Source organism: Colletotrichum abscissum (genome assembly GCF_030869225.1).
Source record: "Colletotrichum abscissum strain IMI 504890 chromosome Unknown Scaffold_29.1, whole genome shotgun sequence".
NCBI classification, from domain to species: domain Eukaryota; kingdom Fungi; phylum Ascomycota; class Sordariomycetes; order Glomerellales; family Glomerellaceae; genus Colletotrichum; species Colletotrichum abscissum.
The window spans coordinates 401860-427508 of record NW_026850198.1 but is presented as its reverse complement, the minus strand read 5'-3'; the positions used below and the strand labels follow the sequence as shown (position 1 = coordinate 427508).

The following is a 25649-nucleotide window of genomic DNA, read 5'->3' as shown; positions in this document are numbered from 1 at the left end:
TGTCTCATCTTGCTGGGCCGTTTCGTTCACGATGTGGCGTGTACTCAGTTGGGTGGTGGTGTGTCTGCCGCGTGATAATGAGGGCTCGGTGAGCTGAGGCGTGGCCCATGATGTCCGGAATTGGGTATGAGGGGCCGCCGTCGTTACTATCTCGTCTTGTTTCCTATGCAATTGCCATGCGCTTCAAATTGGAAATCAGTTGCGCATACTCCGTACGGAGTACCCACGGCGGATCTGGATGCGCGGCAACGCAGCACAGCGCAAACACAGCCATTCTTCGGCTACGGCCGAGAAGCGTCGAGGAGACAAGCAAGCGGACGAGAATTTGTTGATGACTCGGCAGCTGGTAAACGGCTATTTTGTGCGCGCCGTACGGGTAGCACCGTAGTGATCCGTTTGGCCCGGGAGGCATATCCGGGACGTCGTAGAGATACCCATATTTGATAACCCGGGGAAGGGGGAAAGCTGCAGCAGTGACAATGTAGCCCACCAAACCCGAGTTCGTGTCCCAAATTGCCGGTACGGACAAGGTGGTGTGTACTTTGTATCCGTAAAGGAGGTTTGCCTTCCGAATGTCATTGGTGTGTGTGTGTGTGTGAGTGGTTCAATCTCGCGCCTTGCAGATGGCCAATGAGAGACTGGGGGAATGGGATGAACTATCTCGTTGGTGGAAAACCAGACGCAGCATGGGCGTGTTTGCTGCATATGCGGGTGTATGTCTTTTGGTTGTTGTTGACATTGGGCCGTTGGACGCTGTTTGATGGCTCGTTATTGGCACATACAGTTGGTACTTGAATGACAGGATTGTTGGTTTGCGCCGACCCGTCAGTTGTCACAATGACGGCAAAGCCAACGTCCAACCAGCGCGATGGAGACATCTGGTGTGATGCCATGCCCCCTTTTCGAGTAGCTCGAGGGGCGCAAACAACGCGGGTTGTCAATCTTGCGTTTGTACGCAAGACGTGGGTTGTTGACTCGTTGGTGATTGATGATGCAGGGGAAGCCAGCAGATGGACAATTCTCGAGTCAAAACAGGATCAATTTTGAAAATTTTGTTCGATGTGAAAGCCAAAAAAGGAGATCGACAATTAGCCCCCCTTTGAGTGTCTCACAAGAAAGAAGAAACAAAACGTTCCCCCTTCCTTCCCTGCATTGCAACTACCGGAATAGGTCAGCACCTTCTGCAGGTCGCGCAGTTTAGCCGCATGTTCTCTGCAACCCTCTCTTTCCGCGTCGGGTCGGAGCTGAGGTACCTCCCCAGGTAGGTAGGCTCCTCCTGCTCCTTCACCTTGCGAGTCGAGGTGTGAGTGTGTGGGGCCCGTTCGTCCCTTTCCTCTCACCTGGACTTTTCACCGACCGCTCAGCTTTCTTTCGTCCGAAAGGAAAGTGGATACCCCACCGAGGAGCCCAAAAGGGACATAGCGCGGAGTTCGGTCAATGATAGGCCCGTTTCATCCTCCCTCCGGCCCACCGCGGGCCACTCCCGAACAGCAGCAAAAAGGGAAAGAGAGGAAAAAAAAAGAAGGTCCCAGCGCTTTGGTTCCCGGGACGCCGCCGCTGCATTAGCGCCGTGCGAACACACACCCCCCGGCCGATACCTCACAGAGCTACAAACGGAAACGCAGTCAGCTCTCACACGCTCCCAAACAGCCTGAACTCACACCACCCCCTTTTTCTTCTTTTCGCTCTAGGGTTTCCACATTTCTTTGGTCTTGACGTTCCCCGGGGCAGGCACGGCAGGGTGGTGTAAGTGTGTGTGTCTGTTCCTGAAATTTCCCCTATCTCATCTTCCAACAATTTGTTGTAATTTTAGTTCATCAAACCCAAAATTTTAGCACCTTGCCTGATTGCGCAACGGGTTGACCACATCATACGGAGCTGCTGCGTTTCGGAACTTCCCATCACTTTTGGCATTTGCGCGTCGTCGCGCAGCGCTTCAGCCAAGGCGCGTGTTCGTCCTCCTCTAAACGCGATTGTTCCTCAAGTAAACCCGTCCCAACGTGTCGCCTCCCCGTGCCACGCGTGACTACAGGATAATGTAATAATGTACGGTGTTTCCAATAATACAGACGTATCCGTAAATACTACGTACATCGCACAGCGTCGGACCAGTTCAACGTTACAGAACTGAGCGCATCCGGGAACCATCGTCTCGGGGTCGTTGTGTATGCTCTCGTATACGGTATCTTCCCTACGAATACACTCCCGGTATATTGGTTGGACGACGTACGCGCTGCGACAATGATGACAACCAAGCTACCAGGCAACCTCTATCAGCCGTCACACACCCGGGCACCGGGGCTCCTTTTCGGATGTCCCAAGTGCCAATCTACTACTGCACGCACTTTCGCATCGTGCCCAATAAACAAATTCCCATTCCATTCATTCACTCACTCACCCAACCCTTTTCAGCTCTCGCGGCTCTCTTCCAGTCCCGGCACATCGAAATCTCGGGGAACCCTACGGCAGTGCTTCCACAACGTCGCATCCGTATGTCGAACTAGCGATGCCCGCAGAGGACGGTAGTGTCACGATAGCGTCATTGTTGATTTGCCCATACACTACACCCCCCCCCCCCCCTCTTCTCGAATCTCTTCAAGCTCCTATTCCCAGTTCTCTCTCTCTCCCGCGCCCCGGCCCGTACGCAGCCCGGCTCGTAAAACCCATCTTCCGCGTGAGACCGGAGGAAAGTCTAGAAAGTCTACTCCGTAGAAAAGACAGGGCATCACTCGAGAGTCGTAGTCTCCTAGGCTACATAGTACAAAGCCAGCCCACAAAGATAGGATTTTTATCCTATTTTAGCAGAAAATCAAAAAACTCCAACGTCACATCCGAACATGCAAAAAGGTCTTGGCAAAGAAAGTGGCAGCACTATTTCCACATGGCCAACATCCCATACAGACCATACAGAAAACGTACACGGCACCATCCATGCCATCCGAACGAACCCTTTATCCAAACTCTTTCGCGCCAGACCACACGCATCCCAGTACGAGTACCCAACTTGCTTTTCATCGCTTCCTTGAATATGGAATGAATCCTTCACCTGGATTTTTATTTTTAATTTTTTTAACTTATCTGATTGATCATCACCTTGTTCATCTCACACCCATGTTCGATCCGTCTTCCCCGGCTGCACGCGCACACGCCCGCAACGCACCGCCATGCAAACCACGATCTACGACACAGCTCAAGAAAAAGAAAAAAGCAATGTGGGCTGTATCACCACCACCGCCCGTTTTTCTTCTTCTTCTTCTTTTCTTTTCTGCTCTGCCTAGCTCGCCATAGTCCGAAAAGACGACTGCTCAAAAACAAATCACACACCACCACCACCATCACGACCCCCTTGCCTCCCCTGCTCCTCCTCTCAAAGAAAATCAAAAGTCGTCCTCGTCTTGTCTCTCACCATGGTTTATCCCCCCGCTAAATCGATTGACGCTGCAGCGCATAAGCGCCCGGCCGGTTCCTCTCTCTCTCTCTCTCCCTCGACTAGTTCCGCGTTCCTCAAAGGTCTCTGATCAGACGAAAAGGGGGGGGGGGGGACACTAGTACCCAAGGTATCCGTACCCAGACACGCCAGAGGAAGACCAGTCTGTCGTAGGTGTGTGGCGGCAGAAAATGGCAGAGGTAGCCGTCACGGAGCAGGCTCCTTTGCTTTCAAAAAGTCTCATTCGACTCGTCCTGTTCGAGTCGCCGGCAGGCACAACACAACGCACGCGCATACGTACATACATACATACATACCTACCATACGTACACACAACATGTCGTCGGCACGCGTCCGCGTCCCCCGTCGATCATGTAAGTCGTCGTAGTTCGCATGCCCCCGTGATGTGTCGTGCCGCTGCTTGCTGCTGCTGCTACCTCATGCGTCTTTGCCCAATTCGTTCTCACGCCCATATAGGCATATGATACCAGTCGGTGGTGACCGAATCACCAACTCTTGACCGAGACCCTTCCTTCGTCTTGGCCGAGCACCCGAGGGGGGAGGTGTCCAGGTCCAAAGTGAGAATTCTTTCCCCAAGCATGACGATGGGAGGATGGATGGGCGAGAGTCGTCGCATTCCCCCCTTGGTCCAGAACCCCTCTCCCGCATCCCGCATCCGCATCCCGCATCCGAACCCCCCGGCCCCCCGATCTTGTGTGCCCCCCCCCCCCCTCTCCATTCCTCTCCCCTATAACACTATCCGATCCTCTACTTTGGGTATTCTAGATACTCTACCGTGGCTACCTACACCAGACTAAAACCGAACCGCTCTCTCCCTTCCCTCCCGGATAGACGTCCCGTTGTGTGGGTGGCTAGCTCTCTCCCTTTGCCCCCTTACGGCACACCAAGTTGGGGGGGAGCCCCCCTGCGATTGGGGAAAACCCTCAGCTACCTATCCTTTACCTTGCTTTTTGCCATGTCTCGCCGTCCATTGCCCATCCCGAATTCTCCTCTTCTTCCTGAACTGAACTGAATTACTCGAGCATCTCACAGAAGTTCTCGAGTCGAGTCGAATGTGTCGAGTCGCATGGCATGGCATAGCATAGCATAGCATGAGCTTCGAGAGCAACCGCCGCCGCCCTCATACGGGGGGTTAAGGAATGCCCTCGTCCAACAAACACCCCTGTCCGTCTCAGATGCATCCTGCACACACTCACACACATCTGCTAGATCTGGAATGTCTCCACGTCAGATTGGGCACTCGCCTAGGTAGGCAGGATCAGATAGGGCTTCAACTCAAATATCGGTGTGCAATGCAAAACAAAAGAGAGAGGTGATGTAATATGATTTTTAAATGTTTCATTGTTTCGAATGTGGATGTCTCCTTTTCCTATGCGCTGGCGCTGTGTAGCTATCTTGGCTCTTATAGATGGCAGTACTATACATATGCAGTCTAAAGAGGGCTAAACCCGCGGGGTATCTTCTTTTGTCAATCCCAGAGTCCATCCAAGCCCGCATCGCCTACATATGGACGATCAGCTAGCCGTGGAGCCTCCGGTCTCGAGCACACCATGAGAAAGCAGAAAAAAAAATGGGGGAATAATAAAGATGTAGTGGTAGTAAATCCGTCATCGCCATCGCCTTGTTGTTCTGACAAGGGAAAATGAAAAGAGTAGGAAAGCGTTGCTGACATATCCTTGGTGCTCTCGCTCAAACCAGGACCGCGAGGTAGCTGGTTGTGCGTAAAAGTCGACCAAACCTAGAGAATACAGGGGGTAGTTGGTACAAACAAAATGAAAGAAAATCAAAAGTCTATATGCGAATCAGTTCTTTTCCCAGTCCAGTTCCCAGATTTTTTGTAGCCCGTCCCAGAATCGCATTGCCCAAAAGGTGAAAGCAAACAGGAATGAAAAAGGAAAATAGAGATGGAAAAAAAGGAAAACAGGCGCTTGAAGCTGCATGTTTCTTTTGTGCCCTTGTCCGAGAAACCCCATGTAAAAGGAAGATTGTCGTCTCACACCCTCGAATTTGACGGTTGAGGCGGCTGCGAGCCATGTGCGTCGAGGATGGTGGTTGCGTTGTCATGCGTTGCTGCCCGACCAAAGTGCCTGCGAAGCACTCACCGACAGTTTGGAATGGATCCGCCGGGGATATTGTGCCGTCGCCGAGTGTCGTGTCGTAGGACGTCGAGGGCCCAGATGAGGTATGTGAGAGCTGACAGGAAACAAAACGTTTTGAGAAAAAAAAGAATTCCCGTCGAAAAGGAGCCAAAGTTCAAGAAACCCAGATCCGTCTATGTTGTAACGCCATGCCCTTTTTTCTTCTCCCTGGTGCAGGTGGGATGAAATGATCCCACAAACACACAAAATAAAATCGATGCCACATCATGAAAACCGTGTAAGGCGTTCCCATTCGCCTTGCTGCTGGGAAGCAAGTTGTGGCTGCGAGCCGGTATGTTCTAGTCTTGGACAGATATGCGTATTAAATGGTGTATGATGAAATGTTGCGAAAAATCGGCCAGGACGTTTTGGTTGTACAGATGAGGTAGTACAGGTGGAAATGGACCGCCAGTATTAGTAGAGTTGTAGAGGATAAGTGTGGGTTGGGTGTGCATGATCGAATAAGACATGCGGTAGCGTAGAGAGTAGGGGGGCGGTTGGATCCTCTCGAGATGTCTCGCGTGGGGAAAAATCATCGCGTTGGCCTGAGCCCGCGGACCAGTGGAGATGTGGAATTCGTTCGTCGGATCGTGCTCATGGCACGTGAATTGCGTGTCGCTCATCATGATAATCAGCACGAGGCTGATTTATCGAGGCTTGGGGCGAGGAGGAGGCTTGGGCACTCCAGTCGTGTCGTAGGCACCGCGGCCCATGTTGGAGGCGGGAGTGATCTCTCTGACACCCATTTTGAATGTTGTAGGTGCTTTCGAAAGCGAGAACTGGTTGGAATTGAGTTTCTTTGAAATCGCTTGTTAGCCATGATTCGATCAAATATCTCTCGAGGGTAGCGAGGACAGAGCGTCAACTTTATACAAGCCAGACGCGACATGACGGTGAAGATGGTTACAGGGCAGTCCGGTGTAGGACATGGGAGTATGCCGCACAAGGTGTAAAAAAATTGGCTAGTGGATGCCGTTGCTGCAACTCTGACTCACAATTTAGAAGGTCGTAGTGCGACGTGTTGGAAAGCGGCCTTGAAGACTTGGGTGCGAGTGTCTTCAGGAGATGGGATTGGTGAGAGTTGACGGGGATAAAGAGGCGGTGATGATGCAAGGAGGCCTGGGTATGTTGCCAAATTGGGCGTCACCAATGCTGCTCGGTTGTTTCGCAGAAAATAGGAGGAGCTGAGGCAAAACAGGCGGTCCGGAGGGAGCGAGGGGAGTGTATTATCGGCACCGTTGCATGTGGATGGCTCGAGCAGGATGGGCTTTGCGCAGTTGCAGACGATCAAGTCTTTTCTGTCGTGTTGTGTGGTGTGCCGTCGGGGGGTTGGTTGGATATCGAGACGGTTGGTTGCGCAGGTCTCGGAAAGTCGCTTCTCAATGGGGAATTCCCTTTTGTGTTTTGGTGATATTATATTTGATTCGGTTCGGGATCGGGGTCTTGGAATAAACGGGTTCCCTTGTTCTGATCCTCTCTGTGAAGCGCAGGTCGCGGAGAGTATTGCCAGGTATGGTAGGCGTGTAAGGTGAGGTGAGGTGAGGTGCTGTACGGTGCGGAACGAGACGGGACGAGACGAGACGAGGATGGCTTGCTGCAGGTTCTCTCGCTAGTCTACTAAGCTGAGAAACGGGCAACAACTGCTTTGCTGGTGGGTCGCGCGAACTGCTCTTTTGTTTGGAGTGTTGGCAACGTTGGTGGTCCCAGGGACTGCGGTGAGCGTGCAGGAGAAAAGGGGGGCGCGTCTATTGTGTGTGATGGAGCGCGCGGTGAGAGCTGGTGCTGCTGCTGGTTTGATGCTTGTGCGTGGTGGTAAAGCTAGTGGATGCTGGCAAGTAGCGCAGAAAGATGTAGAAGACTGGATGTCGAATGTGAGAGATGTAGAGAGACCAGAGCGATGCGCCGTTGAGGAGAGGGGGGAGAGGATGGGAATAAGAAGGAGGATGGTAAGTGAGGATAGGAACTCAGAAGAATGGAAACAGGAGATGACGGATGGGAGGGAGGTGATTAAGAAGGTCTCTCACTCTCACACACACACTCTCTCTCTATCTTATTCCAGACGCCCCGAGCGAGAATGGGAAATTTTTTCTCGTTCGCAATGTAAAGTAGGTAATGTAATGTCAGGGCGGGAGCGCAGGGAAGGGGGGGGGAGGGTTCATGGGCTACTGGCGCTGGACTGGAACCATGTAAGGCGACTTGCAAGGTGAGGTAGGGCCAGGAAGAGGTAGGTACCTTTTTTTTCCCTTCGGGGCTGTCTGGTCAGGTCCAGGACAGGTCTGGTCTGGTTCTGGTAGGTAATGTTCCTCAGGTTTGGTGGTTCCTTTTTTTCCTTCTCTTTCCAGTTTCCACCCAAAAATTAAAGGGCAAAAAAAAGGGAACCAAGGGAAGGGATGGATGGGACCAGCATCTTTGGTTGCTGCCGCTGCTCATCCTCCAAGCTGGAAACCGCACCCTCCCCCCCTGGGCGAGACGGCTAGGTCCTAAGCAAGGTACCGTGGTACCCAGACGGTAGACCCCAGGCCCCAGGTCCTCCCCTTCATGTTGTCCAGGGGGGGGGGGAAGGGAAAGAGATCATGGATGGAGAGAAAGCAGGACTAGGGGGGGGAGTGTGGCATTAGCCAGCCATGAAAGCCACGCCAGGCCCTGGCCTTCCTTGCAAGATGCCCCGTCCCATGCCACGCCACGCCATGCCATGCCATGCCTATGCCAGGTACCCGTACTCCGTACCGGGCCCCAAAAAGTGAAGAGGCGTTTTGGGTACGAAGCAAGGTACCTTAGCTGGTCCTCTGCAATGTTGCATACCTGTAGATAGTGCGTACCCAACTTTAGCTACCCGTACGTAGCCCGTTCTGTGCCTGGCACCTTGCCTTACTGCGTACCCGGCCAAGGTATCTATTTGCTGCTCTCAGAGGATGAGCAAAGTGAACACAACACACTTCAGGCAAGCCAAACGGGTATCCTTGCTCCATGCCGATAATCAGGTACGTATGGATGATCTTGACTGCCCCTGGATATATCCGTACATAGCATGCAAAGAACGAGGGAGAGCAAGAGATCGAGATACCTAGACAGCTGAACAATTCCGCCTGTTCCTGGGTTCGATGATTGTGCGTAGTACCTTAGTTGTTGCCCAGAGGCGAAGGCGAGGAACGCAACAAGATCAAAGTACAGAGTAGAGTTAGGTTAGGTAGGTAGCGGCTACCTCACACCCGCTTCTTCCTCCTTAGGCTATCGGGGAGCTCCTGGAACTGCACCAATCGAGACTAGAGCCGTGCCGTGGCTTCTCGCTGGTGGTGCGCACTGCCTGACTGCGCAAGCTTTGGTGTGGCAGCAGAGAGAGCGAGAAAGAGTCAGGTCTCAACGTCTCAGCGCATTCGGTCTCCTTTTGCCTTTCAGGGAGAGAGTGACTGAAATGATGAAATGCCCTAGCCCGACCAACGTGAGGCGGCGAGGTGAAGCAACTTGTATCGTGCTTACCTTACCTTACTTACCTCACCATACTTTTCCGTGTCCTATTTTCAGGTCCAAGTGCCTGTCTGTCTGTCTGTCCACTACCTACTCGTCTCGCCGCTTGTCCCCAGTCCACCTATCCCGTACCTAGTATTAGCTGCTGATCCTACTTTGCGCCAGCTGGTTTTCTGCCAGCACTTTACTGTTGAGGCCCAACCAACATGGTTCATGTCTGCACAACTGGCGCGACCCGGGGAGAAAATTCAATGGCGAAGCGGCCAAAATCGCGGCCTTGGAAAGGAAAGAGATGGTACGAAAAGGAACCCGAGAAAGAGAAAAACAACAACAAGAAGAAAAGAGAGAAAAAAGACAATGCGCCAATGCAAAAGGGTCTGCGATGACTGCTTCCCGGTACATTGGGCTGGTCCACTCATGGAAGCATGAGAAAGAGTACGTCCTACAGGGCTCCTCATGTAACAGGGCACCTGCACCGCATCGCCGGTACGGATACACTGTGTCTACTCCATATGTACGCAAAGTATCAGCCTATGAGGCATCCTGACCACAAGAGCATCCGCAATGGAAGTGAATCACATCCATCCGCTTGGGGCAGCCAGACCACTGACCAGCAACCAAGGTAACTTCTATCCCACAAGAAGGACCGCCGAAATCGAAGATGGGGAAAGGGAGAGAGTACGGAGTACGCACTACGCAGCAGAGAAAGATACTTACCTTGAGCCTGGTGCCCCGTATTGGACGGCAGTGAGGTCAGGTATCCACCGCTAGGTGCATGGAACGTCAACGCCGAGGTTCCTTCTGCCGGTACGTATCGCTCCGTCCGCCCTCACCTTAGGCTCACCGGAACACTTGGTTTTCGTCCCCGTCTCCATCTTTGCTAGCAGCTTGCGGCTTGCCCTTCTGCTTGTCTCCTGCTGCGCATCTGCACTGACGGTTGTCGCCCCTACCAGGGTCTTCCTGAGATACCACGGAGAGCAGGGGTCATTGGCCTCCAGGGGTGCACTCTATCCGACCAATTCATCCATCCGTCCACCCATCCACGCATACATGAATGGTGACGGACGACTGGCGGACGAGCCTCGACGTTGCTTCCAATCCACGTTGCCATGCTGCTGATTGCTGTGTGTGTGTGTGTGCGTGTGTATGTACCGATATTCGTATGTGTCCCTCCCTCCATGCCTCTCTCCCGCACTTCACCTCTCCCAGGCTTCTACTTCCACCTCCAGAGCCTTTACTCAAACGTAGCGCCTGGAGAGAACCCTTGTTCTACCTGCTGCCGACCTGTCATTCTGCCGCGATCCTTAGCGCAAGTTTTCGCTGCAACCCGATTCAAAACGCTGCTGTCGCATGCTTTGCCAAAGACTTTCTGTTTAGTCAGTCGCATCCTTTAATTAGCTTCGCCCTCACGGCTCACTTCAGCTCAGCTCAGCTTGGCTGTGTATGTGTGTGTGTGTGTGCACAGCATTCATCGGAGCCGGTGCTGCGGTAAACAAAAATAGCTACTAGCCATGCGTCATGTCGTGTTAGTTGGAGGGGGAAATCGCTTTCAGGAGGAAAAGGGAAAAGAATAGAGAGTCTGGATGCTTTTGCAAGCTTGGTTCCCGATATCCCTTCACACGCGAAGAGAGAAGGGGGAAAAACTTGCTCGCTTGCCAAACTTGCTGCACACCCTCTCTTTCGCTTTCTCGTCTCTTCTTCCGCCCATTCTTGCTTATTGTTGCAAGGCTCTCCCATCTTTGCATTCTGATGAGGGCTGCACGTCCCGTCTGACTCTCACGACTCGGGCGGGTGTGGGCTCTAGCTGCGGGCCAAACCGAAGCAGCAATGTGAACGAAGGGTCGCATTATACGGAGGCATCCATGCCGATGGTTCTCGGTGATTACAACTTTGTGTGTCGCGTTCCCTGTGATGCCTTCGTCGGACAGCCATGGCCAGGCCCAGCCTGACAGCACCCATATGCTGCTATTGTCCATGTGTGACTGTCCGACTCAAGATGCTGAGCGTCAATCCTACTGCCTCGTACATTCCATCCCTTGGTTCCTCGAGCAGCTTGGGCGGCCGGCCGGCGACGACGACCCGGGCGTGTCACACTTCTCCCTGCCGTGCTCCTCATTTCGGGAGGGGAATGGTAACAGCGATCCGTTGCCCATCGTCACGCCTCCTCGCGTCGCTGAGCCCGTGCCCTCTCGGTGAGCACCGTCATATCCAAGCACTCGACATTAAACATCCTAGCTGCTCCTTTTGCTTCTTCCGCTTGCTAGTTCCCATTGCTTCGCTTCAAAAATTTCTTCCCAGCTGTCATTCGGGGACAGCTTGTCGGGCAAGGAAAAAGGCGTGACCAAAATTTCATCCGTATATTCGCTTCGATCCGCGCCTCTTCCGTCGGCTGATTCATCATAATTGTTGTCGTCTGCAAAGTGTTCATTTGCTTCTTATATGCGGAATTGGTGCTATTACGCCGGACACGAGGACAGGCCGCGGAACTGGCCTCTGTTGTTTGAGCCTTGGGATTGTCCCGTCGGACGAAACACCTTGAGAGGCGGCTAGATCCAGCGTGTTCCGTCAATAACCAATCCATGGCATGCAACCAGCCATTTCCCAGTTCATTTTCGAGGCTAGTGTGCGACCTATCCGTCGTGCCTCGCGATGAGCCACAGCATCTGATAATTCGTTCCCGTCCTGGGTCGGTGCTTACAACACCATCCTGTGTGTTAGACCCACGTTTTTGCATTTTGCACCCTCCCAGAGCCGATCTTTCGCGTCCCCTTTGGCCAGTTTGCTGGCGGGAATCAGATCAATGGCTCTGTCAAATTCACGCAACCTGGAAACCTCGTTCTACCACAGAATAGGGAGGTTCTGCGCGCCGTGGCACACTCGGGACCGGGGACAAGACAACCGCTGACAGTGAATCGACTGTCGACCACGCTGCAGTGTAATGTTGAACCTGCAGGTTCCAGAAAAGTTTAACCATGTGTCGTCATCATCGCGAAACACGAACTCAATATCTCGCGATCCAAAAGGAATTATTGACGGCCGCTCGGAATCCTCCAAAGTTTTCCCAACGGCCGCGGAACGACGGCTGAACGGGCGACACTCGGTCAGAGGTACACGGGCAATATGGGACTTTGCCAATGTTTCTTGGACGGTACGCAGCTGTGCACCAACATATCAACGGATGGCAACTGGCATGCGGTCCAAGATCCGCTTAGCCAAGACATTGATCAACTTACTGAATCGTCAGAAACCTGACGGTCCGCCCGTCCTAACGTGTACCTTCTTGTCTCTTCTGACTAGATAGGTGACGGGTTTTCCGTTCCGGTGCCGGCCGGTTTAGAGATGGAAGAATGAGCTTCTGCCACAAAGCGATGCGAGGATTTGCGTCAGTTCTCATATCCGCAAATCTCTAGTATCCGGAGAACCGACAGCTCCTGTGCGATTGATAGTGAGAAAGAGAGCATTAGACAAGGTAATCGGCCTCCCTGTCAGCCGATGCGCAAAGTAGGCACAAAGGCGTCAGTTGATTGGGCACATCGTCTGAACTCTTCGGGCTCGGCTTGTCTAGTCTGTGAAACTCAGTCGATGATTCCGATTGTCAGTATCTCTTTGGGAGTGAGGCAATTCTGATTTCTCAGGGACATAGGGTGCAAGACGGGATGAGCAGGGGGACTTGGTGGCGATCTTTTAACGGTGCATCCTTGAGCATGCTTCCGAGGCAAAAACAAGAACTCCCAATGTCCTCTCTTGATGGAGGCGATCGCTCGGTGATACGGTGGTTAGGTGGGTAAAAGGCCTTTAGGCCAGCGACCTTCCGTGTCTGTCACCTCCGAGTAGTAGGTGAGCATCGCGTCAGGAAGATCCGCGGCGGATTTCTCACTAGCCTCTCCCACCGTGAAGCCCCTCAGACGAAGATCAGTCCGCGGTAAGACTGTTTCATCTAACAACGATCGCCACGGCCTCTGTTCTCAATACGGCATGTAACAGACTTGCTGGCAAGCGACCAAACACTGACCGCTCGCCCAAAGGAGACAAGCAGGCGACGGGCTTCAGTGGTTGCATGGAGCGAGCGGATCGCTCCCGTCCGCTCGCGCAGCCAATGTCATCGAGGTGGCACACCAGTCTGGTGATTTGCAGAAACGCCGATTTTGTGAGTACTTGGCGACTTCACTATTGCAAAGCACAGATCCGTTTCCTATCGCTGATTGCTTTTTGACTGCGCCTTTCTTGGGAAGATTTCGCTTGGGCGCCGTGATAATACGTTGCCTTTAGTATAACCGAAACTGATGCGGTGATGAATCCGTGGCTGTGACATGGATTGGCCACAGTGATGAGAAGCTTTGTCGCTGGAAACACGTTTCTCATCTCATGTCGAATTCGCGGCGATTGTGCATGCAAACCAACAATCTCCCTGTCTCAAATGATGATTTAGGGAGAGGGCAAGGCAGCGGCAGCGGCAGGGTTCCCAGTTACCGGGCAGAGTATTTTGTACGGTAACTGCAGTCTCTCATGCCAAGTGAATCGTTTGGTAGATGGTGGCCTACACGATCAATCATCACCTCTATCATTGTCAGCATTCCAAAAATGACAGGTGAGCAAACCTCTCGTTCAAGACGGGCTTGGCTTGCTGGGGAACGAACAGCAGCCGCAAACAACCATGTTTCCACGGGAGGCAAGGTACGACAACGTCCGTCGCCTTTGTTGTCTCTCGTCTCGGTAGCCATCTCGCGTAGCGTTGTGTCCCCATTGCTCCAAATCGGCGGACGAGACAACTTTCCCATCAATCAATCTGGAACCCTGCAGACGTCGCCTTTCTCTATCGCAATGTATTCGTAGCTGTCATTGCGCTGCGGTCGTTTGTTCGCATACCCCTCGGCCCCTTCCATGTCGCGCGGCCAAGGCTTCCCTGTCTGACGACCTGTTCAGGGACCTTTGTTCGCCCCTAGGGCTCGGTGACAGGGACCTGAGCACTGTCCTTACAGTGAACTTCTGCTGCATCGAAGCCTTCCAGAAGCTGTGGAAGCATGGAAGCATAAGGTAAAGTAGGCTTGGAAGCCCTGCAGTAGCCCTCGCCCCTTCGGGAACTGGCTCAGTACAGGAAACCCGCCGTTGGGGTTGAGAACCCCCTGGTAAAAGGGTGGGTAAGAAGTGCCTCCTCCACCTAGCAAGTCCACTCGGTAATATGTACTATGGTACTTCGCACCGTGTTGTCCTCTCCCCGGGAATGCTGATTGCACTGTGTGTTTCAAGGATCCTCGCGGGATCGTGGCCCGGTCTGTTGGAGGCTGGTTGGTGCTGGTATCCAAGACGCCCTGTCGATGGCCTGGAGAATAGATATCCGGGCAGCTGGTTCTCGGGGGAGGATACCTTGCGGCCGAGAGCAAAAGGTTGATGGCCCGCCGGGTGTGGTCTGAGATAAATCAGCGTTTGCTGAGAAACAGGCCTGGTAAAGCAAGTTGCGACTTGACGAGTTCCTACAGCACCCATATCCATACGTAGGATGACGGTTTGCCATAGGTGGAGGAACCTGCCGCGGCAGGGCAATGTCATGGTACACGTGTCCAGACAAGTGCGGTACGTACTGCCCTGTTGTTTCCGTACCGCTCAAAGCAAGGTAATCAAAACTGTTGGCACCACCGTTCCTGCATTAGCCCATTCGCCGGCTCGGGTCTGCTGGGGGAAATATGCGATGAAACAGGGGTAAAATTGTGACCCTCCTCGGTTGGATACCGAGGAACCGGTCATCCATCATTAAGAAGCTCATGCTTCCGCCCCCTTTTCGGCAGACCAGTTGCTGTTAAACGTGAGCCGGTGGCTGTAAAGCCTCTCGTCTTGATGGCCGCCTCGGTGTCCTCCAGACAAATGGTCGCAATAGGTGTTGCTTTCCGATTCATCGTTCGCGAGCAGATGACGCCCAACGATGCTCGCGTACTCATGCGTGCAAGTCCCGTTGCATTTGAGGTCAATCATGTGACATTTGTGGCAAAGAGGGTGGTGCCCTTGCTGGCCGGTCAAACGGTATCCCGAGGTCTGATGAGGTTACACCTTGTCAAAGCCCAACCCAACCCAACGGTGAGGACCTGCCACCACTTCGGCTAGCTCCACCAAGCCATGTGTAACGCGCCTCCGTCCATAATTCCGCATGCTGGGCTGGCGGATGAAGCCGTGATCCTTTGTGCCCACCTTTCGTGGCTTGCGATCCCACGACCAGCGGCAGACGCCGACTCAAGGTGATCAGATTGGAGCGAATTTCAACGTCCAGGAACCTTGCAGACAAGGCTTTCGTTGCCGGGCACTTGGGACCAACGGAAAATTTGAAGGAAAACGGCCCTTTTGGCGACCCCAGCCATGCTGGTATGGCGACAGGGTGTGTAGGGAGCATGAACTTCATCGCTGGTCGGGTTTTGGTGGGTGCCACGTTTGGTGAGGGACTCTGCGGAGTACGAAGCCTGCCCCGGAGCCAGTTCCGACCAATTGCCCACAGCGTGGATCTCTCTTCAACGGGGCCAGCGCCACGTACGTACTCTAGCCGCCGAGACTGAGTTGTCGGTGAGAGTTACCCCTAATCTCTGTAAAAACTATGCTGTGTTCAAGCTTCATAATGACCCGAAGGTCAAGGTGTCGAGTTGGTGCAGGGCCCCTAGTCTGGCTGAGGGGATACGGAGATCCCGTCTCGATCATCCGGTGAAGAGCTCGTATACTAAGGGACACCGAGACCACAGTGGATATTGATAGCGGATCGAGTTGGCTATTGAAAATTTGATCTCCAAACTCTTCTGAGAGCTGTCTCGGTGAGCAAGACCGCGACGTAGCTGTATTCAAGCGCGGAGACTGAGTAGGCGCTGCCCAGGAAGCCCTAGTGCTGCGGCCCGGGGACTTCCTAAGGCAGTAGCGCAAGTTTGTTACAAAAGACAGAGATTAGTGATGGACATTCTGTCGCTCACCGCAGATGCTCGTGACCTGGCCAACTGGTTCGCGAATTGCTGAGAGGCGTAAAAGAATTATAGAAGTGTCGTATATTCGCACTATCCGTACTGCGTACATACTCTCGAGAGTCAACGGGAACCGTGCATCCACTTTTGCGATGCTGAAAGATGGGTCTAGCGAGGCTATGGAAGGGTTCCAGAAGCTTTCTCCTTGGGCGAACGCAGAGAGTTTGAAGCGACAGGTCATGACTCAGCCCTGTCGTTTGAGCCTGTAGCGAAGGTAGTTATCCGTGTCTGCCTACAGATAGGGATAGTGTTGCTGAGTACTCCGTATGGAGTGGCATTGGCTGCACAGACCACACGGCATTTTGGAAGTCTCGAACCGGCTGATTGCGACTGGCCCAAGTTGATGAGGATGTTCGGAGACGAACTCTATGGCGAGTCAGACCGGGCACCTACGTGCTGCGGCTGGAAGCGAGTGAACGTTTCTTCGCATGGCCAGTTTGGTCAGCTGCATCGGCGTTAGGTATCCGTAGTGGCATCCTCAAAGACATGCGGTGAAAGGCTTGCATCCTTGACGATTCGAACAGATCCATCATCCATTATCCATGATGAGCTTGCTCGTCTGGCGTCTGTGAGCGTCGAAAGCCAGACGGTGTGAAGGGCTTAGGGCACAGCAATCAAAGTTCAACAACAAGCCACTTGCTTGCTGAAGTTGATTGCCAAGTGGGTGGTTGGTGCTAGCTGTATTCGTACTGGCTGTGGGCTGTCACAAAGGTGCCGTTAAAACCTAGTCGGGGATGAGATGGGACGGAGGGATGGGGATTGACCTCGTGGCACCGGGGAAGGTGTTCCGCCTGGTGAGCGCGGGAGTCTGCCGGTGAGGGATCCATGATGCATCTCAGAAGCGGTGCGTTGCGATGCGGTTTGGTGTGGAAAGGGTGGAACCAGAAGCAGCAGCTCAAGCTGTGACCATGACCATGTGGTGACAGCATTGCAATGGTGATTGTCGTGTTGGCCCTTTGGGACCCTGGGCGGAAGCGTATGCAATTTTAAAAATTTTCTCGTCTTTTTTGATGACAACAACCCGGGGATCCTCAAGCTCAGACGGCAGACCGAACTTTGCTGGGTCACAGGTGTGGTGGTGGTGGTGGAGCCCTGTAACCGGCTCTCGTTTGCGTCACCCCCCGTCCCAGAATTGTTCGCTTGTTCTTCTGGAAAATAGGATCTGCGGTGTCACCCTGCCCGAAGGCATATGGATCATGTTTGCGGGGCCGAGAAAATGTGTCTTCTGTTTGGGACAGATTGTCGCGTCGGCGTCGTCTGGGGGAGGGTTTTGAGATGATGGATCTTTGCGGATTTCCCTCTCATGGGGATGCGAATGGAAGTGAGGACAGGAGGAGGGGAAAAAGGGGGCAAGCCGACAGCAGCAAATGTGAGCAAACAACATGTGAAGATTGCCCTAGAGTAAGGTATCTGATGGATAAGGAATGGAATGGAAGGAAGGAGTGCACCGTACCTTACGGCCACGGATATTCAATCAATCAAAGAAAGGCGCAAAGGTGTGAAGGTGTGACGGATACCCGCCCACACCTTCCTCTAAGGTACCACTTCACCGAGGGCAACAGCCGCACACTTACCTAAGGTACCTACCTCTCCAAGGTAGGTTCCTTCCACTTCTCTACCTTCCATTTGGCTTGCGTCACCTCTACGGAAGCGAATGAGAAGGTGCTACGTAACCGTCTTTTGCCGGGCCGTGCCTACCTGCAGCCGGTTGTTGTTGCTGTTCCTGCTGTTGTTGTTGACCTCAAGGTTGCCTGCCATTGCCGGTTTTGTTGACTTCCATTTACCCAACAGAGGACGGGAGGGACACCTCGCGGCTCGACGTCGGAAGGAACCCACAATCGAAACACTTGGAGGCTGGGACTGCGCACTTTCTTTTTTGGACCAAGGTCAAACATCTCGCTCTCGTTGCCTCACCGAAGTAAGGCAAGGCAAGGTAAGAAGAGATTGCTCGGCGTTCCCTGCAATCTGTAAACCCATCGTCACCGAGGTGAGCCCGTATACGGAGTACCGTGTACCAAGTATTGAATATACACGCGAGGTAAAATCGGTGGATGGGGATTCGATCCTGTTCTCCACCACCAACATCTGCTGAGAGTGTGCCGAGGATCGAAGACAAGTCTGACAGGTGCTTTCTTCTTCCATCGCTGAGCATGCCCGATTCCCAAGCACTCGCTTCGATGGATGGAGAAAAGAAAGAACCGAGCTTGTCGTCATATCCCTCGGCTGTGAGTCCACATACGAGCTCGTCGCCGGCCGGCTCAATCTGACCTTCCCCCCGTTACTGGTGACCACCGTACCCACCGCCGCCAACCACCCAGTGGACAAATCGTGGTGTGACTCCCTGTGTGTTTCGACGTCTACTGCCTAAAATAGGAAATTCAGAAGGCAATTTTCAGATACCATTGGCGTGTGTGACAGTATATCTCTGAACTACCTGAATGGAACAAAAATCAGCCTTGAGTTAGTTCACAGGATGTGGGTTGAATATCTTGTTTTTCTAAAGACTTGGATACCGAATCCTCGGAATATGGCATCTATCTTTCGCAAATCAAGACCCTAAAACCTGTATCTACTGAGTAAATTAGCCCAACAGAAGATTTGGATGAATCCTCACCTTCACCCTACCCCAGCTAGTGTTCTACTTGCGATGTTCTTGAAATGCATCGTAAGGAGCAGCCCTATGCTTGAGAAGCGGGGTTAAGCCTTCAGACATAGGGTGAATGTGGATGAATGTCTACGAAGAAGAAGAACCAGGATTTATAGATATATAGATATACATTGTGCCATATGCGTGTAGTCACACGTTGGACGGGAGAGTCTGCCTCATCTGGGATGGCTTATGAGCTTTTATAAACTGGACTCGTCTACAACCACCTGATTACACTGTTGACGACAATTAATTGTCCGTCATCAGTTTCAGTCCATAGGCACAAAAGCTGCCCACATTGCTATCATGTGAATGGATGCTGGTGAAGGTCTGGCATGATATAGGCGGTTGGCGGACTTGGACTTGAAAAGGGGGGGGGGGGGGGGCTATGCTTCGAAGAACATGAGATGAATTAGAGGTTGTGATAGCCCGCCCAGGAAGTAAATCTATATAGCCGCTGCGATGTGACCGTTGGGGCCATCGCAGGATGAGCAAGCTATGGATAGGTGAAAGTGGCTGTTAGTGAGAGCCTGTTCCGTTGGTTCCAATATCTATACATATGTCAATGTCTTGTTATAGAGTCGAGTCGAGATATCTAAACAATGTATACCAATAAAGAGAAGGAAAATATACTCATCTTTTCACGTTTCATTTTGCATAATCATTAGGTAGTTATGACGAAGGTAGACGAGAGTATTGAGTGTGTATCTTCAAATATCTCATATAGATTCCTAGTTTTGACGAGATGAGCCGCTCAAGTGATTGGCTGATTAACTGAACTTCAAAGGAATCGTATAGTTCGCCAGCTGTCTGAAACAAAGTCCCTAGGAAAGGAAATGATCGCATGGAATCTTCCACAAGTGCTTCTGGATGATGAAGCTTCGTCGGTCCATAGAAAACGCGAAGTCGTGGTTTCATAGTCTGGTAAAATGGCTTACGACTTGCTTTTCTTTCGGCCGAACAAGCACGTCAACCTCATTTCTGTGATCTAGGGAAGAGGACGTGAAGCCATCTTCGATAGAAGACGGTGCAGGTCAACATGTAATTGGATCCCGACCTATTCCACAGGGTAAACGGCATTTAAATAATACTTCGATAGAAGAGCAACGAGACGTCGCAGATTTGTCAACGAAATCCATTATAGAAGGATGCCATATCGAAGTAGGCCGTCCAATTGCAATGTGCGGAAACTTCTCCAATGGTGAATGCTCATCTGAAATCCACATTCGGCGCCGTGGCAACAGGAATTAATTTATTATTACGGTGCCTTAATTCAGCTGGCGACTGGACAAGCTCTGGATAAAGCGGGAAGGAAGCTATTGACGATTATGAGTACCAGTGAAAGCTTTTCTGCAGAGACAACCGACACGATCGAACGGTGCCTTGGCTGGCTCCTTGATCATGACCTGATTCTGGCAGGTTTATTTCGTTCAATAGCTGAGAGCAAGCAAGGTTCTCACATCTCTCGTACCTACAATTCATATTGTTTTGGGTAGATTCCCCGTTGTATATCTTCCACTGGTCACGAGACGGTGGATGAAGCACTCTCTTGAGGGAGCCAAGACGTGATATGGTGTCTATCTGTTACATTTGCCCGTCTGCAACTTCAATCTGCAATCTGCTTACTGAAAGTTGGCTTGAAATACGCACCGTAATGATCTGTCATTACATTTGCGAGAGTTTCTTGCTAGGTGCTCTGGAACTACCTTGTCTATACTCCGCCAATGTACTCTGTCATTCTGGTTTTCTGCTCGCTTGATCATCCTTGTCTCAACCTCAACAAAGGGTCATCCTCTTGTGTTGCGATATGAGGGCCGAAAAGAGGTCATTGGAAGGCATCAAGGGCCAAGACAACGGGCCTTCCACTTACATATGAGTCTTACACTCCGCGAGGGAATCGCGGGCTATCCCCACAACTTCCCCCCTCAACATACATAACGTACACAGGCCAATACCGGATTTTTGAGCTTCGTATCGGCCGAAAGCCTTCCCACGCTGACGTGTACACCAACATCTAGAGACTCAAAAAAGACATGAAGGATGTTTACTAGGACAGAATAGACGGCTTGCGGAGACCGTCTCCCTTCTCTGAAGGACATGGGCCCCAACGTCTGAGAATGTACGAACTCCAATTGTGAGGATGACAGTAGAGGTGGTCTCATGGATCACCCGTTGAACAGTGCCGTTGAAATTCGAATGTGTCTTTCCGACTCGTCTTCGGTGACACGAAGATCGACTAACCTGCCTACTCGGAAGAGGGGAGGTTTTGCGTGCGTCAGAGGCCAACTTGAGCTGTGCTCTAAGGGAACGAGTAGCTACTCGCCCAAGACATCTGTAGTGCGGTTCTGTAGCGTAACGGTAGTCAATATAAATGTAAGAGGTCGTTTCTTCCCCACCCTGGGTCCGGGTAATTAACGTTGGATTTAATCTCCTCCTTACGGTCTCTGCTGCCAAGAAGATATGAGAGGAAGAAACGTATTCACCGTCAAGTCAACATAAGCTACTGCAGTGTGTACATGAGAGAGCTTTGGGGAAAGTACTACCTAATTGATCGGTAGTCAACCAACGTGGTGAAAGTACCGCCTTGTGCCGCTGCAACTTTGATACTGAAGAGAGACACTAAGAACATACCGTGGCAGATCTTGGATGGCAAGACGCTTATCATACCTAGTAGCAAGTCCAGCGAGCGTCAATGTCATTCTCGCCAGTACTGCACTATTCAGCTAGTCTTGGTTTGACCGCTTCGAAAAGCCAGACCATTTCCACTTCATGCACTGCTCGAATCATGGTCAGCTGACCAAGTGCACCGCACAAGTTCGTTGCAGATAACGGCATCGAGCTCATGTCCGGCGGATATTTTGTGGAGACCACGGCCGCAAAAAGACGGCCAACAGATCCTACTTCGCCATGAGCTCCAATAGCTGTCCGACCTCCCTAGATACCGTGTGATCCGGTCGTCGAATGGAGTTACCGAATGAATGGCTCGCAAGTGACATGGCAGCATTGATAGTTGCCACACGAGGTGGCCACCCATTCGGGCGACAGAAAGACAAGCTGGAGCCGCGCTGAACCACTCGCCACGTGGCTTGGGGGAAGTCTGTCAGAATGAAACCCTGCTTGCATCTCACTTGGGGTTTTCAAGATTCAGCGACCCGAAGTTCTGGTTCGGAGGATGGTGGTACCGAGGGGGAGGCTACTTGAATGTGACAGACAGCTTCGGCGCCGACAAATGGTAGGCTTCGATGAGACGTACGTCGCTTATGAGCTGAGATGGCTTGTTTTCACCTTGATCCGTTCAAATTATAACTGAGAACGACTTTATGGGATAGAATTTGAGCTACAGACTGACATGGATACGAGAGAGAACAGAGAACTAATTACGCCAAGGTAGACCGTATAAGCGACGCAAGAAGTTGCTAGCCTCAAGCTGCAGCAATAGGCTCACGGAGAACACATAGTCTAGTCTATGGATGGGCCTGGCCAAGTTCCTGTGAAGTCGCTTGTTCAAGATGTCGACTGTGGCTTGCATGTTTTCAAAGATTGGGTGTACAAAACATCTTTCTTTGAGATATCCGCATAGAACATTGCATCACCAGTAGTCGTGACAGCTCCAGCTCCACGTGCCACACAGCTGACTTTTGGTTCTGCAGTCCGGGGGTGTCCCAGGAGGTTGGCAGATGTGTGTGTGTGTGGCTTGCTTTAGGCCAAAATTGCTTCCCGGGGTGGTGTGGACGATGCGTGCCAATCAGAGCCGGTTGCGCAAATGGCATTGTTTAGTTTCATTTGATCTTTTTTACGGCAAAATTGCGAACTGTTCGTTTAGACTTTCTATATTGATGTGACCATGGGGTCTCCATATTATCTACGGAAGAAATACCCATGAGGATGGGAAAAATGAATTGTAGCCATATATCCTGATTATAGGTAGTCAACCTCATTCTTAGTCGTCAGAGGAATTACAATTGATCACAATAACAGCGAGGATAGGTTTGGACTTGTGGATAGTTCAGAGTTGACGGAAGGGAGGGGGTGCCTCGGAAATGCCGTCGCGGCGGCAGCCTTTGACCTGCGTGCCTACAAGTATGATGCTACGGGATACCCTGACCTTGCCAGGCAACTCGTGACGGATTGTTGGTGCAGCTGCAGCATCGGCCAGAAAAAGCTTGACTTTGGTCAGAGAGGAGAAGTTGGATATCGAGTGGCGCAGAGCGGGGAAGCAGGGAGAAACATCTGGGGAAGTGGCACTAAAACCCCGCACCTCAATTTCTCCGGCAAACTTGAACCGTTCGCAGCCCAGCGTGATCAAGACCAAGAAGCCATCCACATCCGTAGAAACTGCAGAATACCTTGTACCGTACTCGGGTCATCGGGATAATGCGCACGCGCGCCAATGAAACACGCATAAACGCCTTTCCCGACACCGAGCCGTCCCCCCCCCTGTTTCTCCATTCTCTCTCCCCAACTCCCCACCCCCCGGCATCTATGGACCATGGGGAATCTCTCCTCTTCCCCCAAGTTTTTCCCAAGGTCCCAACGTCGTCATCGCGTCCGGTCCGGCAACCATACCCCGGACTTTGTGTCTTTTCTTCCTCATTGCTGTTGGAACGTCGATCCAACCCACCAATCCAAGAAGGAACTTTTGGCCCGTTGTCCTAGCCGGCCCTGTTCCTGAAAGCTACCCAAGCACCAAACGTAGCCAACCACGCGCCAATTGTACCCCGCTCGTCCCATTGGAGAGGGTATCATCGCCGCCATTCTCGACCTCGCCGTCGGCCCAGCCTCGCCCTGCCCTGCTGCTTGTCCGGAGCTGGCTCCCCTGCACCTCACCTCAATTCATGAGCAATTGGATTACCTAGCTAGCTACCTTACACGGATACGCCTACCTTGGGACTTGCTCCGCACGCTCATACCCCGGCTTCCTGCATCTCGGCTCGCCCAACGTTACTTGCCATTGACCGCGAAAGAAAAAGCTTTCTCACGCTACGACTAGCTAGCTAGTCACTCATTAGCTCGGCCCAGCTTGTTTTGTTTGTCTTCTTCTTGCCGGGGCCAACCACCAAGCACCAGACACCAGACAAGCGAAAGGATTCCACCACCACATGTTCGTCTAGACGCTCCAGTAACATCATGCCGTCGCATCCAATCCGTTGATCGGCCCTTGCTACTGCTTCTTTCTGCCCTCGTCCTTCTCTTCTTCCCACGCGTCCGGGATACGGTGTACCTCTCCCCGACCCGTCATCCCCCTCACCCCAGAGTAGAGTGGAGCTGGTTCTCTGCACTCTGCGGCCCTGCTCTGCCATCCTCGAGCTGCATAACGTAGCTTCGTTGGTCCGATGATCAGAATCGTCCCATTCTTACTGCCATGTGCAAGTCTCTCCGCTCCTCTCGCATGAGGGGAGGAGCACCATTGCCATTGGGATATAAGCTCCCGCTTCATCCCACCTTCCCCTCTCACAGGCTCTGCTGTCCGTCCTCCCGTCATCATCCTCTGTTCTGGTCCGCCGTCCTCTGTGCTTCAATCCTCTGTTACCTTGCCTGGCACACCTACACGATGCGCTCAACATTCCTCCCTGTCGCCGTCGGAGCTCTGCTCGCCCCGGCCACCTCCCTCGCCCAGTTCGTTGGCGGATCCGGTGGTAATACCACGGCTCCCTCCTCGCTGGGTCCTGACAAGGACGGCAAGTACTGGATCTCCAGCGAACACATCAAGGCCGCCTTCATTCCCTACGGTGCCTCCGTCTCCGACTTCATCATCAACGACAAGTACGGCATCCCCCGCGACATTGTCGCTGGCTGGGACAACGCCACCTACTACGAGACGGATCGCCAGCACCCCCATTTCGGCGGTGTCCCTGGTCGCTACGCGAACCGTATCAAGAACGGCACCTTTGAGATTGACGGTGAGAAATACCAGATCGACCTCAACGACAACAATGGCCTCGACACCCTCCACGGAGGCTCTGACGGATGGGACTGGCGCAACTTCACCATTGTCTCCCACACCAACAACAGCATCACCTTCTCCTTCACCGACCCTGACGGAAAGGAGGGTTTCCCTGGCGAAGTGGTGTCGCTCATCACCTACACCCTCAACGGCTGGAACTGGGACTTCAAGATGATCGCCGTCCCCACCACCAAGAAGACGCCCATCATGCTCAGCTCTCACACCTACTGGAACCTCGATGGCTTCTCCAACAACGAGACCAGCTTGGCTCTCAACCACACCCTTCACATGCCCTACAATGGCCAGAGGGTGGGCGTTGACAACATTCTCATCCCCACCGGTGAGATTCTTGCCAACGAGAAGGGCTCCGTCAACGACTTCTGGAGCGCGCCCAAGCAGATTGGTGCCGACTTCTCCAAGCCCGAGCTCAAGAACAACTGCGGTTTCAACTGCACCGGCTATGGTAAGCATGGACCAATTCTTATCGCAGAGTGCACACATGAAAGCTAACCACACAAATATAGACAACTGCTGGATCGTCAACCGCAACGACCTGGGCCCCTACAACTGGCGCACCGAGGGCTACGTCGCCCGCATGCAGTCCGAGTGGTCCGGTATCCAGCTAGAGGTCTACACCGACCAGGACGCCTTCCAGATGTACAGCTGCAGTCAGCAGAACGGCTCCGTGGCCCTCAAGAAGAGCCAGGGTCTCTTTGACGACGCCAAGTTCCCCCGCATCATCCCCAAGTACGGCTGCGTCGTGCTCGAGGTCCAGGACTGGATCGACGGCATCAACAACCCCGCCTGGGGCCGCACCAAGAAGCAGATCTACGAGCCCGGCGGTGACCCGTACGTCCTCCAGGCCAGCTACCGCTTCAGCATCAACTCCACTTCCAGTTCGTAGGAGGCCTGCGATTGAGTGATGTTTTGGGAGTATAGTGCTGGAAGGGGGGGATGCGTGAAGAAAGCAGGATATTCTATTCACCTTCACATATTTAATGATACCATGAAGAGGGGA

At 52.6% G+C, this 25649-nt stretch overlaps 6 protein-coding genes across 6 annotated transcripts; 3 read left to right on the top strand and 3 right to left on the bottom strand.

The window, feature by feature from the left end:
• Nucleotides 1–163: 163 nt before the first annotated feature.
• Nucleotides 164–878, bottom strand: CABS01_11024 (uncharacterized protein; the record flags this gene model as incomplete). The annotated part of the gene is made up of 2 exons (XM_060544379.1): nucleotides 164–565; nucleotides 783–878. 2 exons carry the CDS (start codon nucleotides 876–878, stop codon nucleotides 164–166), a joined length of 498 nt encoding a protein of 165 aa, XP_060398655.1.
• Nucleotides 879–5239: 4361 nt separating this feature from the next.
• On the bottom strand, nucleotides 5240–5512 carry CABS01_11023 (uncharacterized protein; the record flags this gene model as incomplete). The annotated part of the gene is made up of 1 exon (XM_060544378.1): nucleotides 5240–5512. One exon carries the CDS (start codon nucleotides 5510–5512, stop codon nucleotides 5240–5242), a length of 273 nt encoding a protein of 90 aa, XP_060398654.1.
• Nucleotides 5513–10213: 4701 nt separating this feature from the next.
• CABS01_11022 (uncharacterized protein) lies at nucleotides 10214–10553 on the top strand (the record flags this gene model as incomplete). Its single annotated transcript, XM_060544377.1, has 2 exons — nucleotides 10214–10416; nucleotides 10469–10553. 2 exons carry the CDS (start codon nucleotides 10214–10216, stop codon nucleotides 10551–10553), a joined length of 288 nt encoding a protein of 95 aa, XP_060398653.1.
• Nucleotides 10554–16757: 6204 nt separating this feature from the next.
• Nucleotides 16758–17096, bottom strand: CABS01_11021 (uncharacterized protein; the record flags this gene model as incomplete). Its single annotated transcript, XM_060544376.1, has 1 exon — nucleotides 16758–17096. A coding segment is annotated over one exon (339 nt), but the record flags the coding sequence as incomplete, so codon positions are not given.
• Nucleotides 17097–23061: 5965 nt separating this feature from the next.
• On the top strand, nucleotides 23062–23343 carry CABS01_11020 (uncharacterized protein; the record flags this gene model as incomplete). Its single annotated transcript, XM_060544375.1, has 1 exon — nucleotides 23062–23343. One exon carries the CDS (start codon nucleotides 23062–23064, stop codon nucleotides 23341–23343), a length of 282 nt encoding a protein of 93 aa, XP_060398651.1.
• An 895-nt stretch (nucleotides 23344–24238) lies between these two features.
• CABS01_11019 (aldose 1-epimerase) lies at nucleotides 24239–25535 on the top strand (the record flags this gene model as incomplete). The annotated part of the gene is made up of 2 exons (XM_060544374.1): nucleotides 24239–25094; nucleotides 25156–25535. The coding sequence occupies 2 exons, from the start codon at nucleotides 24239–24241 to the stop codon at nucleotides 25533–25535; spliced, it is 1236 nt and encodes a 411-aa protein (XP_060398650.1).
• Between the last annotated feature and the right edge of the window lie 114 nt (nucleotides 25536–25649).